This window comes from Palaemon carinicauda, chromosome 19 (genome assembly GCF_036898095.1).
Source record: "Palaemon carinicauda isolate YSFRI2023 chromosome 19, ASM3689809v2, whole genome shotgun sequence".
Taxonomy (NCBI): Eukaryota; Metazoa; Arthropoda; class Malacostraca; order Decapoda; family Palaemonidae; genus Palaemon; species Palaemon carinicauda.
In genome coordinates, this window is record NC_090743.1 from 20,089,528 (window position 1) to 20,109,345 (window position 19,818).

Consider the following 19,818-nt stretch of genomic DNA (forward strand, 5'->3'; position numbering starts at 1 on the left):
CTTGTTGAAGACTTGGTAATGTAATTCCATTATGGGAATGTGTTTGTGGTAGCTCAAGTCCAGCTTATGTGTACACTGCTCTAAAAACCTTAGTTGATTCCTCTTCGGAGTTGTTAGCTATCCTTAAAAACTTGTTAATCACTACACTGACTAGTTTTTTTATGTTGGAACCTGTGAAGAACTACCTGCGGTGTACACTGCTCTAAAAACCTTAGTTGATTCCTCTTCGGAGTTGTTAGCTATCCTTAAAAACTTGTTAATCACTACAGTGACTAGTTTTTTTTATGTTGGAACCTGTGAAGAACTACCTGCGGTTGACAAGAACTGTATATGACTGGGTGTCTTCCTTGTTGATAGCCACAAAAAAAGCATATGGTTAAATCATTTAATTTGGAAGAGCTAGTGAACGATCGTGCTAGCTTGAGACACCGGCGGTACCCATGGCTTGAATTATATATAGGTCTGTAATAAAAAAAATCGTACATATTTTTTATTTTTATTTTCATTAAGATACTTTAATTATCTACGTTATTATTTAATTCTTTTATTTTCATTATGATACCGATGAAATTATCAACGTTATTTATTTATCCCCCAAAATATTAATATAAACTCTTACAATAATGATGCAATTGTTTCAAGATTTTCATTGATGTGCGGCATTATCAGCCAATGACACCGTAACTTTAATCATAACATATATTTTCATTAAAATGTAAAAATAAAGAAAAAATCATGTTTTTTCAAGTATACAATTATGGAAATAGGAAATTTCTCGGAATTATCATGTTTCTTGATTTTTGTCTAGTGACTCTAGGCTGTTTCTATATGTAGCTACCAGTACTGATGAAGTAGATAAACAGTAGTGGGAGTATATGAATTTTTGCCGAAATGCCTTGCCCATGTGGCTTCAAGAAACACATAAAATACCTTAAAATGAGAAATAAATCATAGGGGGCCTTACACTGCCCCCCCCCCCCCACTCCCAATCCCCATCTGAATAGGCTTGCTTCACTCGACACCCCCACACAAGAAAAATCTGAAAAGACTTCCCTGACCACTGGGTATCATAAGGACATTATCATCATATTCCCGGATTATTGACCAGGCAGTGTTGAGGCCATTCCCTCAAATCCAGAAAGATATGCTTTACATGTGCAATGCTCACACATGAGCAAGACAGAGAAAACATATTGTCGTCTGTTTATTTTTTCCTAGAAAATTTTAGGTTTTGGGTACATTTAATTATCGTCGATAACTATTTATGCATATTTTGGTAGAATCATAACCTAAAAAATTTTATTATATGAACAAGCAGACAAAGAAATACGATGAACCTAAATTAGAGAGACGCAGTAAACATTTATTTACAAAAAAGAAGTAACATAAAAATTATAAGAAAATGATGATCTCTTCCTAAGGAAATCCCAGAAAAGGGTGGTGTTACTGTTAATGACATAATAAAACTCCTTAGAATTCTTGAAGAAAACTTGAATGAAGAGTTACCCAGGTCAGAAAAGGGATGCGTACGCGACGCAATTGCTTGCGTAAATATACTAAAAGAACTTTTTGAGAAGACCATTTGAAAAATCAATTATTGACGTTCTCCTTGCCAAAAATACAATCATCTAAATTTTCAAAATACAAAGTTCAAAATCGGTTTGTTTAGAAGAGATGGCTATGAACTTTACTAAAATGAAGGCCTTCGTCGAAATATTTTAAGAGAGTTACACGGTTTGAATGTTATTACAACTGAAAAACTTGAATTTTTGTTTGATATTAATATGCAAAAACACATTTGATTCAATTACAAAATACTGTGTGAAGATGTACCCTTGACAAAAGTCGACACATAATGCACCTTTCTTATAAGGACACTACGCAATTCCTCTAGACCGGTTGTTGTAAATCGTTTCCTGAATTGGCGGGAGGCCAGGTAACCTTGAGCACTGCAAGTGGCGTAACCAGTCTTGTGAGAGAAGGAGAGAGGGGGAGTCGAGGGAGTGTGTGAATGCACTTTAGGAAAGATTCTGCAAGCTGCGTATTGGCCAGACGAGTCATGAGGAGGTATAGTTGCTTGCGTTCTGGAAAACATAAATTTACTGCGCATTAATTTTCGCTTTTCTTTTTCTATTCTAATTTTATAGCCAATTGAGAAACATTATCGAGTGAAAACAAAGGTGAGACTTTAAAAATAATATTTGAATCAAATTTTTCATCAACGCTGACCCTGGAATGATTTGCAGTACCATACACAATGTAAACGGATTCTTAATCCTCAATATTCAGGTATTATTTTATGAAGAAGTTATTCGGACAAGAACAATCTCCTTTTACCAACTAAATTGAATTATTACACGTTGAACTTCCTTAAATATAGGGAGCAGAAAATCATAGGCTTCCTTATATCATTTGTTTCTTTCTAACTTCAATTCCTTGTGCCTGTGACTGAAAGACAAACTTATTAATGGAAAAGTAACGGCAAAGAATCAAAGCAAAGCACGAGAAACTCTGAGACTGGACTCATTGATAGAATTCTCATTGGGGGGGGGGCTGTGAGATCCGAATCCCTAAAAGAACAGTATTGAAGACAGGGCTTGAATCAAATATTGTCCAGTTAACATTAATTGGTTTGATTAGGGTATTAAGGAATCCTTCGTTTGAGATTTGACAGAAATGTGGAGAGTTAAGACGAAGTGTGTTGCAAAGCTGGAGAAATTTCATAACAGAAAACGAAAGGGAAAGGGAGAGCAGGAAGAGTATTCTGTAAAACAAGAAAAAAAAATTATTTATTTTCTTATTGTCGAAACTTTTTGTTTCTCCATTTGGGCTTCTTCATGTCATATCCATTTTCTATGTTCGGCTTTATTGAAAAAGTTGTTTATGATTTCAAAATTACTTCTTTCAGCAAATTCTAGAAGGATATTTTTTTTTTTCTTTTGCCTACTCCAAATTTACCTACTGTATATATGTGTGTATATGTATGTTATTGAGTACCTGCTTATTTTTAAGTATATGTTTTGTTTTGAATTACAAGATTTTGTGCATGGAAACAAAGACACATATATATATATATATATATATATATATATATATATATATATATGTGTGTGTGTATATTTATATGTATATATATCTGTGTGTATATATATATGTATACACACACACACACACATATATATATATATATATATATATATATATATATATATATATATATATATATATATATATATATATATATATATATACACACATGCAGTAGCCTATATTTATGTACTTGTATTTGGAATTTATGATTTGCTTGTCTGACGACCGAGAGAATTTCTGTTTTTATTCATTTTTCACCTCCCGTTGAAGTACTATTCTTGATATTTCTGTTGTGTTTTTGTCTGATGTCTTGGTTGTTAAGTTGGTGTACTTGGCGACTGGCCCGTTTTCTTGGGTCAAGTGACTTTGTCTATTCTAGAAAGTAAAGTATGTTAACTTTATTTCCTTCTGGTGTTAGGCTCTGTATGTATATATATATATATATATATATATATATATATATATATATATATATATATCATCATCTCCTCCCACGCCTATTGACACAAAGGGCCCAAGGGATTCTTTGACTAAATTCATCAAAGGATATAGTCAGGAAGAAAAAGTTCAATATACAGCTGAACCTCTTCAAGAAAAAAAAAAATAGAAGTAGAGGTTTATACATTTTTGTGATCCTTGGGAATTGTAAATAGCATTTTTGGATGATAACTATAAAATCAGGCTGTGCGTTTTATTTTTTAATTAGCATATTTCCAAGATGGCCGCCGCTGATACCTCCCATAACAAGTATGTGGCATATCTCGATAACTAACGGACCGATTTCGATGTTCTTGAAGTAAATCTCATAGTTTATTAGGGTGCTGGATTGACCTATGAGGTGTTTGAATCTATTCGAGGTCGATATCGTACAATATGGGATAGGTGGAGGCGGTTGATTTAAGGTCACAACCCAGAGCACCATATGTATAAGCTATGTAGCGCAAACATAAGTTTGTTTCCTACCTTTTAATATAATAAAACATGAAGTAAAATGCATTGTGCAAATGTGTGTGTATATATATATATATATATATATATATATATATATATATATATATATATATATATATATATATATATATATGTATATATATACTGTATACATTTATTTATTAATTTATTTATTATCATCAGCCGTAACTAGTCCACTGCATGAAAAAGGCCTCAGAAATGTCTTTCGAATCCCGTTTCTTTTTGGTCTTTCTATGATAGTTTATACCTTGCAAATTTTCTTAGCTCGTCCATCCATCGTCTCCTTTTCCTTTCCATCGCTTCTTTTGCAATCTCTAGGGAACCATTCCGTTCTTCTTAATGTTCGTCTATTATATTCCATTCTCATTATATGTCCTGCCCGTATCCATTTCTTTTTCTTACATGTTAGAATATCCTCTACTTTAGTTTGCTCTCGTATCCATTGGCTCTTCTTCTGTCCCTTAGTATTATTTTCATCATTATTCTTTCCATGGCTCTTTGAGTTGTAACATACTTACGTTCTAAGGGGTTAGTCAGGCTCCGAGTTTCCGAAGCATAAATTAATACTGGTAGGAACATTTGATTATATAATTTCCATTGTAGAGAAAGTGGCATTTTACATTCATAATCTCGTTGACCAAAAGCTCTTCATCCCTTGCTTATCCTTATAATTTAGTTCTTGTGTCCTGGAGAAACACTGTCTGTCCTGTTTACGTATATTTATTACCAATCTCTAGAGGTTCGTCCATAACTCTTATTTGTTGTCTCTGCATTTTCATTAAACATTATCTTAGTTTTACTCTTTGATTTTCAGTCCTCCATTTCTGCTTTGTCTTCAAATCTATCGCAATTGCGATTCCTTCCTAGATTCACTAAACTGCTATGTCATCTGCATATCTTAAGTTGTTAAGGTATTCCCCATTGATATCTACTCCTACAGTTTCCTATTATAAATTCTTAAAAGAGTCTTCTAGACAGGCTGTGAATAATTTAGTAGAGATGGGGTCTCCTTATTTAACTCTTTTCTCAGTTGGGATTTTCTCACTATCGTTATGTAGTTTTAGAATATATTTTACATATATTCTATATGCATACATTACATTTGTCTGTGTATGAGTATGGTAGTTCAGAAATGCATGTATTACACAAGTGTCTATACAAAATAGTGTATATATATATATATATATATATATATATATATATATATACATATATATATATATATATATATATATATACATATATATATATATATACATATATATATATATATATATATATATATATATATATATATATATATAATATATATATATATATATATATATATATATATATATATATATATATATATATATATATATATATATATATATATATATATATATATATATATATATATATATATATAGTACATAAATAAATATACATATAAATATATATATATATATATATATATATATATATATATATATATATAGGTTGTTGATTGGCCAGGGCACCAGCCTCCCGTTGAGATACTACCGCTAGAGTGTTATGGGGTCCTTTGACTGGCCAGACAATACTATAATGGATCCTTCTCTCTGGTTAGGTTCACTTTCCCTTTGCCTACATATACACCGAATAGTCTAGCCTATTCTTTACCGAATCTCCTTTGTCTTTATACACCTAACAACACTGAGATTAGCAAACAATTCTTCTTCACCCAAGGGGTTAATTACAAAACTAATTGTTCAGTGGCTCCTCTTGATAAGGGTAGAAGAGACTCTTTAGCTATGGTAAGCAGCTCTTCTAGGAGAAGGACACTCCAAAATCAAATCATTGTTCTCTAGTCTTGGGTAGTGCCCAAGGCTCTGTACCATAGTTTTTCACTGTCTTTGGTTAGTTTTCTTGCTTGAGGGTATACTTGGGCCTACTATTTTATCTAATTTTTCTTCCGCTTGTTTTGTTGAAGTTTTTATAGTTTATATATGAAATATTTATTTTAATGTTGTTACTGTTCTTGAAATATTTTATTTTTTCTTGTTTCCTTTCCTCACTGGGCTAGTTTCCCTGTTAGGGCACCTGGGCTTGTAGCATCCTGCTTTTCCAACTGGGGTTGTAGCTTATCAGTTAGTAATGATAATAATAATGATAATAATAATAATAGTTATAATAATGGTAATATATATATATATATATATATATATATATGTACATATATATAATGTATATGTGTGTGTATTTATGTATTTATATGTGTGTTGGTTTGTATGTATTGAAATAAGCCATTAATTATCGAATTATCTCTTGACTCGTGATCAAAGACCAAAAGGGAAACTCATTTTTTGATAAGAGCTTATGGTCATTCGACCTATTTATAATCAGGCCACAAAGAGATGGCAAAGGGGGTTTGACTGTTACCTCAGGGTTCGAATCCTTGGCTGATTAGAAGCTCTTATCAAAAAATTAATTCCTTTGTTGGACTTTGATCCTGAGGTAGAGGGAATTCGATATTAAGAGGTAATTGGGGTTTATTTGAATAAACGAAAATAACGACATTTAATGATAGATTATAATTTCATGTGTGTGTGTATATATATATATATATGTGTGTATATATATATATATATATATATGTATATGTATATGTATGTATATATATATATATATATATATATGTATGTGTGTGTGCGTGTGTGTGTGTGTTTGTTTGTTTGTTTGTGTGTGTGTGTGTGTGTTGTAAACACGTATCCATAATTCCGATGTATAATAAATATATATTAAGCAGAGAACTGTAGTTCTTTGGACGGGAAATTTAGCAGTGACCCATTGGTTTGGAGGTTTGAAACATTTCTTTCCCGTTTGAAATGATGAACTCTAGTGGACGGACACTGGCATTGCTTAGCTAAAGGAGTAATAGTAATAAAGAATTTATATATTGTGTGAGAGTAGAGAGAAACAGGAGAAACTTAAGCTTCTTGTTTGTCCATTATTTTTCAGGGAAATATTTTAAACTTCTGTGGACTTTTTTCATTTAGGCTTTAATTTTATAAATGGAGAAATATACATTAATTTCTCTCCACTCTTGAGTTATAAGTGCATTTTTTCAGCAAGATTTGAATAAGCAAGTTAATGGTATTTTTGGCTTATTTCATGTGAAGGTTTGAATAACGATATCAGTAAGACTATTAGTGATTATACTAATGATTACAATTAAAACAATTGACGTGATTATAACCCTTGATAAGTTGATAAAAAGCAAAGCAACTTGGGATAAATTTTATTTGGCAGGATTTCATGTATATAAAATAAGATTCAGAGGATTTCTAATGAAACCATATTATTCCCAATTTCATAGGTAAAAATGACCAATTATCAACTATGTCTAAATAACAAATTACAAGATGCCATCCATCGGCCATAAAACCCATGATAACTCAAGGAAGTTCTCTCAGGATCTGGGACATGGTTGTTATTTCTGAGGATGTGCCCTTACATACAAAAGATACGCCCTTAGAACCAGAGAGCATGGCCATGGATCTGAGGTCATGCCTTTCGGTCACATGATCACTCCCATATGATCCAAGGACGTGTCTCTTTGGATTATTGGCTAATGATTATTAAGGGGACATTCTGAAAGGCCCAAATCTTGTGAGATCGTGACTTCTAGGGAAATCGTGACCCTGATAGACACACAGAGGACTCATCCTCCTCAGGCAGTCTTCGTCAGTCATGTAGAAGGAATGCTCATAGGAAAGGCTGGCGCACTGCCCCTTCATCACCTTCTCAGGGGCCTGGTAGTAGCGATCGCAAATGGTCTCTGACGCGGCCGTTGTGACATTTCGTTGGATGCAGGTGGGGCTGTACCTGTTGACAGAAGTGGACAAGACTGAGTTTATCTCATTGCAAAGACTGACTAGAAGTAAAAACACTATGGATTGCTGTGGAGTTTACGAAATCCTTTGTGTAACTGCATTAGCTTTTGGGACTGCCAATGCTTACAGATATTATGTACCTAAATATCTGTAGAAAAAAAATAATATTGTAGAAATTTATTGAATCTTGGCCCAAATAATAAGAAGCGTTTTGAGTAATATAATATTTCGATCTGAATCATCTTACCTCGTCGCCCAGAAGGGAGATCCCATCTCCATAGGGGAGCCATCCAGCCATGTCCATCCAACAGTGGTATTTGCGATTGATCCCCCAATCCAGAAATTAGAGGACAGCTCTGGAAGAAAAATATTTTCAATCTGTTGAAAAGACCCCATGTCACAATTGCCATTTCATAATTTGCTATTCTATAAATAAGTTTATTTTTTCTTTTAAAAAAGAATATCAATAAAAATACATTAGTCTTCAATACAATTCCGGAATGTATCTTTGAAAATCGGAAAATCTGACTACATCGATTTAAAAAAAATCTATAGAGGATTTTCATACTTGGTGGAAGAACTAAGAAAATTTTGACCAGCTTAGTTTTATATGGTCCAGACACCAATATCGAAGTGGAGTTTAATCATACAAAGAAGGACAGGAAGAATGTGGAAGAGGTATCTTGATGTAGAACCTCACCGTATCTCTGCAGGTGTCCAAGACGCCACAAAATGCACGAGCCTCGGCCCAGCTTAACTGTACAGAAGACAATCTCCGTGTTGTCATAAAAGAACGGAAAAAAGGTTTAATCCTATAAATGAAATTGGTTTCAAAGCAGATAGTACATTAGATGAAAACTACCGTGGACTATTGAATTGGGTATATTATCACAAAGAATAATACATATTTAGTTTATTTATAATTTAGTAGGTTATATAGATTTTTATATGGTATGGGAAACGTATTCTTGGCTTTTACTTTACTCCAGTTAAAATTATGATTACTTTACCGCTAAAATTATGCAATTAGTGAATTACTTTACCATTAAGATTATTGAACAGAGTTATAGTTCTGGAAAATGATGGGAAATATCGCAAGTTAATCAACATAAAATATTGTGTTACCAAATGTACTTTATGAATATGAATCACATGAAGACTGTTCATTAACCGTTGGGACATGGACTAATGTACATAGAGTGACAGAAATAGACAGAGAGGGAGATTTCCACTTACGAGGCCTTTGTGGAAAATTGAGAGGCACTGATCTCCTACCAGTGTGTACATCTTGGGGCATCTATAGTGTGAGATTGGTTGGGCACGACTAACTGAAACTTCCTTGCCAATTCCTTCGATTTCTCAAGATGATTATCTGTGAAGGGAATGAAAACAAAATTATATGTTCAATGAAGGTTTCTCTCAGGTTCTGTGTTATATTTTAGTTGTGAAAGATATCAAAAGCAAATCTGAACTTGGTACCGTACCAGTTACATAACCTTATTTATACTGTTGTTGCGATAGGTTTACTTGCGAATTCACCTTATGATAAGAAGACTTTACCAGTTACTAAACTTTTTATAATATTGTAGTGGGAAGTGATTTATTATATAAATTCCGCCTGTGAAAAGAAGCGCTTCCCTGTTACCTAACTTTATTTATACTGTAATGGGAATAGATTTACCTTGAATTCACCTTATGATAAGGAGAGTTTATCTGTTACCCAACCTTTTTTATACTGTAGTGGGAATAGATTTACTTGTGAATTCATCTTATAATGATGAGAGTTGACCTGTTATTTAACCTTATTTATACTGTAGTGGGAATAGATTTACTCGTGAATTGATCCTATAGTAATAAGAGTTTACCTGTTACTTAAGCTTATTTATACTGTAGTGAGAATAGATTTACCTGTGAATTCACCTTATGATAAGGGTTATGTTACTTAACTTTGTTTATAACCAGAGAATTGTATGTTTTAATTATATTATTTCATTCGAAAAAAATTACCTGTTATATTTCTCGGTAGAGAAAACTTGTCGAGTTCATCGATTTCTCCAGCCTGAAGCATCTGCAGTAAATAAATATAAAGATAAATTAATTCATGAGATTCACGAATTTACATTTTTTTTCAGAATCGGGAAATTTATTTCAAATGCCTTAATTTTTTATATAGAACCGATTATATGAAAAGAAAAATTAATAATTTTCCGTACCGTATTATATTTTTTGTCTTGAAAATTTAGAACAGAAATATTAATGATTTTTTTTTTTTTTTCATAACATGAATACCCAAATATGTTCTTTTATCATGCATGCAGAAAATTACATATAAAAAATAAGTAAAGTAAGTCTACCGGTTTTTACATCAAATAAAATAAAATTAAGGAAATAAAATCACTTATTTACCAAACAAACACGCTTAAAGGTTGCCATCACATCCGGGAGCTTCCAAGGAACAGAACTCTGAGATCTCAACGCATTCGGTCTCTCCATTCCTTGTACACTCCACGTAGTTATTCAGGCATATGGTGTTCCACCATACCTTTTTAAAGGACAGAAATAGGTTTTGTAAGGACACATTCGCAGTTATTATTCAACTCAAATCTTGGGAAAAAAAGTGGAAAATATTCATTGCGCATTTTTGGTCTCTTGGATAGCCTAATGCACCCTATCTCTCTCTCTCTCTCTCTCTCTCTCTCTCTCTCTCTCTCTCTCTCTCTCTCTCTCTCTCTCCACACCTGGGAAGCGTTCACCTTAACATTAACATTTGTCTCGATACCTTTCATTCCTAGATAACCACTCCATCATTCAAGCTTTTAACCTTTCACCAACTCAACCAACGTTACTCGCTCTTGATAACCAATAAAGATTTATTATGTACAATTATCTTCAGATATATAAATTGATTCTCTTAATGAATTGATTAGCAGACAGTTATCACGTGAACCACACTTACATCACATAATTCCGGGTCTTCGTCAGAGGCATTCGTGCAGTCGTTGATATGATTGCAGATGTAATGATGGGGGATGCAATGAGTTCTATTGTTGCAAGCTATGTTGCCGTTCCCGCAGCTGATGACGACTGAAAAAGGTTAAGATTCGTTACTCGTGATTTCATAGTCATCATCTGAAGGTGAAAGAGAGACACAATGAGTGAGAGGTAGGTATGCTATCAGAAATGATAGAGGGAAATGAAATTGTAAACCCAAACACACGCTATTATTATTATTATTATTATTAGAAGCTAAACTACAACCCTAGTTTGAAAAGCAAGATGCTGCAAGCCCAAGGGCTCCAACAGAGAAAAATAGCTCAATACGGAAAGGAAACAAGGAAATGAATACATTATAAGGGAAGTAATACAATCAAAATAAAATATTTTAAGAACAGTAACAACATTGAATTAGATATTTCATATATAAACTATAAAAAATTAAAAAAGAAAAACAAGATGAAGATAAATAAGATAGAACGACGTGCCCGAGTGTACCCGAGAGAGAGAGAGAAATCTAATCCAAGACAGTGGCTATGGCACTACCCAAAATTAGAGAACAATAGTTTGATTTTGGAGTGTCCTCCTAGAAGAGCTGCTTACCATAGCTAAAGAGTCTCTTCTACCCTTACTAAGAGGAAAGGAACCACTGAACAATTCAGTGCAGTAGATAACCCCTTAAGTGTAGAATTGCTTGGTAATATCAGTGTCGTCAGGTGTATGAGGACAGAGGAGAATGTGGAAAGAATATGCCAGATTATTCGGTGTATGTGTAGGCAAAGACAGGATGAGCCGTAACCAGAGAGAGGGATCCAATGTAGTACTGTCTGGCCAGTCAAAGGACCCAATAACTTCCTAGCTGTAGTATTTCAGCAGGTGGCTGGTGCCCTGGCCAACCTTCTACCTAAACAGAGAGAGAGAGAGAGAGAGAGAGAGAGAGAGAGAGAGAGAGAGAGAGAGAGAGAGAGAGAGAGAGTAATTATGAAATATTGTTAGAAAAATAAAATTTTCTCTTTGAAAGTACTAATGCTTTTATATTACTACTAATGATTCACTTACCCTGTATTCCTGCGGAGAGAAGCAGCAGTAAAGCAATTGGTTTCATCTTGCCAATAAGATCCTGCAATGTTTGCAATCAAACCTGAAATTAGAAAATGTCACATTCATAAGTTGCCCGAGTTTCCTTGTTCCTCTTTTGTATGCTTGACATGAACAATGAAAAACTAGACGACTGTGCAAGGTATCTTAAGTTCATTGTCTATTGTAAGTTCAGGCGTTACAACGAGTCTATTCGAATGGCTCGATGCAAGTCCTAATAGCGAGCTGCTGATAAACATACATCATCATGCTTAGATGATCTGCTTCCAAAAGGTTTTATATGTAATTCACCTGGGCTTATAGCATCCGGGTTTTCCAACTTGGGTTGTAGCTTAGCAAGTAATAATAATAATAATAATAATAATAATAATAATAATAATAATAATAATAATAATAATAATAATAATTTGTTGATTGGACGGACATGAAGAGGGACAGACATTTGTGTTCTATTTTTTGTTTTGTGTAATATTCCGTTGTACAGGGTTTGTGTGGAATTATTATTATTATTATTATTATTATTGTCATTGGTATTATTTGTGGTAACAGAGGTATTATTAAAACGAGGAAATATTGAAGAAAAACGAGAGAGAGAGAGAGAGAGAGAGAGAGAGAGAGAGAGAGAGAGAGAGAGAGAGAGAGAGAGAGAGAGAGAGAGAGAAGTAGGAGTTGCAAAGAACACTTGATAGAAATGGAAATAGGAAAGGTCAGGACCCAAAATGCAAGAGGTCCGTCTTATATTTTTTATTATTATTATTATATATTATTATTATATTATTATTATTATTATTATTATTATTATTATTATTATTATTATTATTATTATTGCAAGCTAGGCTATAACCTTAGTTAGAAAAGCAGGATGCTATAAGAACAAGGGTTCCAATAGGGAAAAATAGCCCAGTGAGGAAAGGAAAAAAGGAAAGTAAAAATAAATATTGAAATAAATATTTCGTATATAAACTGAAAATTTTAACAAAACAAGAAGAAGAAAAATAAAATAGCATAGTGTGCCTTAGTGTACCCTTAAGCAAGAGAATTCTAACCCAAGAGAGTGGAAGACCATGGTGCAGAGGCTATAGCACTACCCAAGACTTATTTTCTTTGCATTTGGTTTTCATTGTGTCATACTGAAGTTTTCACCAGTCTGTTGAGGTTTGCTGTCAAAACCTTCTCATTACCTGATCGATGACTCCATCTCTATTTGCTAACTGCTACCAAGCTGTGGGATTCTTCATCTGCTTTTGCTTTTATCGTTCAAAGAAGCGATGTGGATAAATGAGAAGGAAATGCAGGTTTTAATTTATAACTATCTTTGAGATCATTTTCAACACTATATTGTTCAAGCTCAGGTTATGTATTATCATTTGTTTGTTTATACCTCCGGCAAAGAGTTTTTGTTGATGGACACCTTAGTGAGTATAGGAATGTGATATCTGGTGTTCCTCAGGATAATGTTCTTGGCCCATTACTTTTCATACTATGTACACAAGACATGTGGTTTGACATAGAAGAGAAGCTCATTGCATATGCAGAAGACGCTAGTCTCTTTGAATCAATTCCATCTGCTGAATGTACATCTGGTGTTGCCGAATTTCTTAATGTAGATCTAGCTAAAAATTAGTGCATGGTGCAGATTATATGGGGCATGAAGTTTAACCCTAACAAAACTCAATGTATGATTGTAAGAAGGTCAAGGGCAGTAGCTCTACAACATCCGGATCTCATCACTGATAATGTTTGTTTTATTAGATGTACCAGTTATAAAATTTTAGGTTAGATACTTGATAGCAAATTTACTTTTGAGAAACAAATTCGGTCTGCCTCTTCTTCAGTTGCACAAATAATAGGATTATTGAGTGTCTAAATATTTTCGGTGATCAATCTTCTGTGAAAAAGTGTTTTAATTCTTTCATTTCGACCATCGTTCTCCTGTGTTGTCTTCAGCTGTAGAATCTCATCTTAATTTGTTAGACATGAACTTACGGTGTTTTAAATGTCTTATTCCTGATCTAGTAGTTAATATCTACCACCATCCTTGCATTTAGATCTTCTCAGACAGTTCCCTCCTGTTCGTAATACCAGGTAAGCAGTTAATTCTGTTAGTCACACCTTCTCCACCATAAGGCTAAATACTACACAATATTCTAGAAGTTTTATTCCAGCTGTGACCAAGTTGTGGAATGATCTTAATCAGGTAGTTGACTCAGTGGAACTTCAGAGGTTCAAACTTGCAACGAATGTGTTTTCTTGTTGAATAGACTGACATAAATCTCTTTTTATAATTTATTTATGGAATATCTATTTTAATGTTGTTACTCTTCTCAATATATTTTATTTCAGTTGTTCATTACTTCTCTTGTACTTCTATTTATCTCCTTATTTCCTTTCCTCATTGGGCTATTTTTCTTGTTGAGTTATTGGGCTCATAGCATTCTGCTCTTTCGGAAAACTAGGGTTGTAGCTTAGCTAATAATGATAATATAAAAATAATAATAATTAATGATAATAATAATAATAATAATAATAATAATAATAATAATAAATAATAATAATTAATAATGGCCTTTTAAAATTGGTCATTTAGAAAATGTAATTCATGACAATGATAACAATAAATAATATTAATAATATTTTCATAATCATAACTGTGGAATGGAAAAACCTCACATTTCCGTAACTCAGTTTTTCTCGAATCCCACTTGGTTATGGAAGAGTTTCTTCACTTATTTTCAGTTCGTATTCAATGTTTACAGAAGGAGTCCTCTCCTAATGTATCAGAATATGAGAGAATAAGGATTTCAGAGGTCTTCATTTCTCTTAAATATAGGAACATATGGTATATCGTTATTATTATTATTATTATTATTATTATTATTATTATTATTATTATTATTATTTTGATGATGTTCGGAAGCAGTGTTTTAAAGCTAATGCTTTTTATAGTTTACTTTAAAATTGAAAATAGGTAATATATCGTTATGAAATTTCTAATCTACATAAAGAGTAGAGATTTTCTGACTCGTTTTTTCAAAAGTATTATACAGATAAAAAATGGTGCTCAGTCTGTTCTTAAATGTTTTCGAAATAGTCTTGCCTTCTTATACAACGTCATAAACTATGAGAAAAAGAGTAAGAATAAAACGGGATCTTTCTTCTAAATGATGATAAATGATGTCAGGTTATAATGATAATTTGTTTTTGCATAGCTGCAATGAAACTGTTTTACACACAAAAAACTAATTATCTATATATCTATTTATCTATCTATCTATCTATCTATATATATATATATATATAAATATATATATATATATATATATATATATATATATAAATATATATATATATATATATATTTATATATATATATATATATATATATATATATATATATATATATATATTAGTACATTGTCATACTATATTAATTTTGTTGAAACGTGATATTTACTCACATAAATAATGTATACACATGCATTATAAATGCACGCATATACATATACACGCATACATACATATATATATATATATATATATATATATATATATATATATATATATATATATATATACATATATATATATATATATATATATATATATATATAGACTAAGATACAACCCTAGTTGGAAAAGCAGGATGCTATAAGTCCAGGGGCCCCAACAGGGAAAATAGCCGTGTGAGGAAAGGAAACAAGGAAAAATAAAATATTTTAAGAATAGTATCAACATTAAAGTAAATATTTCCTATATAAACAACAAAAAATTCAACAAAACAAGAGGAAGAGAAACTAGATAGAACATTGTGCCCGAGTGTACCCTAAAGCAAGAGAACTCTAAGCCAAGACAGTGGAAGACCATGGTACAGAGGTTATAGCACTATCCAAGACTAGAGAACAATGGTATGATTTTGGATTGTCCTTTTCCTAGAAGAGCTGCTCACCATAGCTAAAGAGTCTCCTCTAGCCTTACCAAGAGGAAAGTAGCCACTGAACAATTACATTGCCCTAGTTAACCCCTTGGGTGAAGAAGAACTGTTTGGTAATCTCAGTGTTGTCAGGTGTATGAGGACAGAGGAGAATCTGTAAAGAATAGGCCAGACTATTCACTGTCTGTGTAGGCAAAGGGAAATAACCGTAACCAGAAAGAAGGATCCAATGTAGTACTGTCTGGCCAGTCAAAGGACCCCCTAACACACTAATGGTAGCATTTCAACCTACGATATATATATATATATATATATATATATATATATATATATATATATATATATGTATGTATATATATATATATATATATATATATATCTATATCTATATCTATATATATATCTATATCTATATCTATATATATATCTATATATATATATATATATATATATATATATATATATATATATGTATGTGTGTGTGTGCATATATGTATAATGCGTGTGTATACATGATATATGAGAGTATACATCACGTTTCAACAAAACTAATATAGAATCATAATATACTAATCTGCATTCATAGAAGTTTTGGAAAATGTTCACGGGTCCTTTCATTTTAAATTATTAACATATAAAAAATACCGAAGTCACTAAAAAATAATTACGGAGTATGAACACACTTCTAACTTACCTAAATGTGTGTTTGTATGTCGAGGCACGTGGCCCCTCTTGCGTCATTTATCGTAAGGTTTGTCCATTTGGGCATCGTTGACCCTCCTCCCCCAATTGCAACCTTGAAATCCAGAGGAAGGACGAAGCCGTCAAGCAAAGAACCAGTTCCCCCTCCCCCCGCCAGAGTCACTCCCTTCTCAACCCCTTGACCAAACGTTCCTACTTCTTAATTTTAACTTGCTGGTTATTTTTTATATACTAACTATTCGTCTTTTCATTTTTTGAAGTAGTTTTACTGTATCAGAAGAAAGTTTTTTTTATGTAGAAGAAAGTGCATAATGAAACTCGAGAATCTTGTTCTCAAAATCATGTGTCCTTGAAGTTACTTGAGAGAAAAATATAGATTCTAAAGGTAAAACTGTAGTGAAAATAGATATTAGTTCTGGTCTTTGAATATGAGATGGTTTAATATTGCCGAAATTACTTATAATAATGTTTATAATTCTTACCTGTACACCCACACAAATATGCACCTTTATATATACATTTGTATATGTACGTGTTTATATATATATATATATATATATATATATATATATATATATATATATATATATATATATATATATGTGTGTGTGTGTGTGTGTGTGTGTGTATGTGTATGTGTGACGTATAGAATTTTAATAAGATAAATCAAGGTAGGAGACACAGCACGTGGTTCCCACGATAATGACGCCAGAGTCCTGTAGGAATTTAGGAAGGATTTAACCTGGAAGAGGCGTTCACAAGTGTATTCTAGGGGGGGGGGGCGTTTATTGGTTTTGGTGGTGGTGGGGAGGTAGTGCTTCGTTAATATTCATTTGTTTACGTAAGCAAATTTTAGTGTCTTAGTGGATTTATCTTCATTAATTTGTATATTAATTTTTCTGTATTTTCATATTTTTACTTTGTGTTTTCAATTCTTTTCGTATAGGCAGGTTATTGTGAAGTACTTAGTTTCCATATGATCTTAATAATGATAATAATAATCAGAATCAGCAAAGGTTTAGGAATAAAGTTTTGCGATCAGATTTACCTAACTTCCGTTAGTGATTATGAGAGAATCTTTCAGGTTTTATTTTTTATCCGATCTCTCGTTGAAGTACTGTTCTCAGTGTTCTCTCTGAGAGACATTTCTGCTGTGTTTCTCTTTGATATAATTGGCCGTTAAGTTGGGAAACATTGCTAATGTCCGTTTTTTTCTGGGTCAAATGATCTCCCAGATGTTAGAAAGCGAGTGTCCATAGTTTTATATATATATATATATATATATGTGTGTGTGTGTGTGTGTGTGTGTGTTTGTGTGCGTGTATGTAAAACTTACAGGAACACAAGTGTGTGCACGCCCGTGATTATATGTAGATGTTAGCTGCAAAATTTAAAATTTCAGTACCTTGTACAAAGCCTAGGTACTCTTGTCCTCTTTAGAATACCTGCCAGTTTTAAGCAAAGTATGACGTAATTTTGATGTGTTCTGAGGTCACACACACTACTGTGACGAGTCGAGAGAAGGTTGTGACTCAAAGACAACTGAGTAAATTTATTATAGAACACTCTCCTTTATATACAAAAGCTCAAAGCAACAAGAAATTTCATGTTAAAAAAACAGACACTGTTACAGAGGAGAAAAGCAGACATGTTTATTCTGGTTCTTTTTAGTGCAAGGGAAGAGCGAAGATACAAGCATAATATATTCACAAAATGAACTATGTACGATCGTGTGACACACGGTTGGTACACTACCAAGGAAATTTCGACAATACCTAAGAATTCTATAGAATGTGTCACTGTACTTTGGTAAAGTATATAAATAGCATAGGTTTAATACTTTATTGAATACGTAACTGAAGTATGTTCAATCTAGAATACATATGCAACTAATAGAGCACTTTCTGTTTAATGTTACATAGAAAACTAGATAAATACTCAGAGGGCAGACCTCCGCCACGGCAGCTCAACATAAAAACTAATCCTTGAAAGTTTCAGTACTCTATGGGTAAAATTGTGGTCAGGAAGTTATTTACAAGACAAACAGGGGCGAAAACATAAACGCCTCCCAGCTTTGCTGGCGGAGTCAATGACGAAAATATTCACATTTTATTTATTGCAACAATCTAAGCTCGAATGACCTTTTGAATTGCATGATAAATTTCTCTTGACAATTTTTTTTTTCCTAACATTTTGTTCTACATAAACATTTATAAAATCTTTGTCCATTTCCTGTTGATTTGTAGGATTGCTGCCGTCCTTAGCAATACTTTCATATCCATCGAGATTTCTTCTAATGCTAATATAGACTTTTTTCGTAAACAGTAAATTAAGATCAGGGTTACAATTGTTTCGAAATGCCTTGAATCGTGCCAAGCCGATAGAAAGCGTCTTCAATATCAGTGATGACGGAAAACATTTTGAGCATCTCCACAACCTTAATCACAGTCAAGTATGGAAATGCTCTCTAGCACCAGGACTAACTAGAGGAAGCTTCTTGTCGGAAGTTTTCTTCATATTTTCAGCTGGCACCTCAAGATTTGCTGTTGCATCTTCAAGATTACAAACAACCTTTTTCTTGTTAAAGCATATTGGACACAACTGGAACAACATACCCTTCTCCATCACTGTATCCATGGCCACACATGACATGATTATGACGGCCACAATCTGGGCATTGGTGACCACCACGTGTAGCCCTAGAACACACACAACACGAGAAAGTTGTAGTGAACTCATCATTTGTTGTAAATGCTGGTTCTGCATAAGGACGCACAACGGGAACAATATACCCCTCTCCATCACTGGACCCATAGCCACACATGACATGATTGTGACGGGCACAATCTGGACATTGATGATCTCCACTTGTAGCTCTAGAACACACACAACACGAGAAAGTTGTAGTGAGCTCATCATTTGTTGTAAATGCTGGTTCTGCATAAGGACGCACAATGGGAACAATATACCCCTCTCCATCACTGGACCTATAGCTTCACATGACATGATTATGACGGGCACAATCTGGACACTGATGACCTCCACTTTAACACGGAAGACATCGAGGCATTTGTGGAGCACTGCAGGAGGTCGAGTCAAGACTCCCTCATCCACAGGGCAATGACATCTCGCCCATACTGTTCAGCACCCCTTCGCAGAGATCGTCTCTTTCTT

General features: G+C 33.1%; 1 protein-coding gene and 1 long non-coding RNA gene across 7 annotated transcripts in view; one reads left to right on the forward strand and one right to left on the reverse strand.

The window, feature by feature from the left end:
- The window catches only part of LOC137658510 (uncharacterized), a 291,725-nt gene that overhangs the window by 55,412 nt on the left and 216,495 nt on the right, over nt 1–19,818 (forward strand). The window lies entirely within an intron of this gene.
- Nucleotides 1,045–16,718, reverse strand: LOC137658509 (low-density lipoprotein receptor-related protein 1B-like). 6 transcript variants are annotated; one of them, XR_011047350.1, is made up of 9 exons: nt 16,637–16,718; nt 11,973–12,054; nt 10,876–11,003; nt 10,326–10,461; nt 9,927–9,987; nt 9,156–9,291; nt 8,620–8,676; nt 8,167–8,275; nt 7,300–7,911 (listed from the first exon to the last, which is right to left on the reverse strand). XR_011047350.1 is itself a non-coding variant. In XM_068393282.1 (6 exons), the coding sequence occupies exons 2-5, from the start codon at nt 12,016–12,018 to the stop codon at nt 9,191–9,193; spliced, it is 336 nt and encodes a 111-aa protein (XP_068249383.1). In that variant the 5' UTR covers nt 12,019–12,054; nt 16,637–16,718; the 3' UTR covers nt 1,045–2,084; nt 9,156–9,190. The 6 variants fall into 6 exon arrangements, 1 of the variants encoding a protein (XP_068249383.1); XR_011047347.1 differs by lacking the exon at nt 10,326–10,461 and having other exon boundaries at nt 7,301–7,911; XR_011047348.1 differs by lacking the exons at nt 10,326–10,461; nt 16,637–16,718 and adding an exon at nt 13,193–13,655 and having other exon boundaries at nt 7,301–7,911.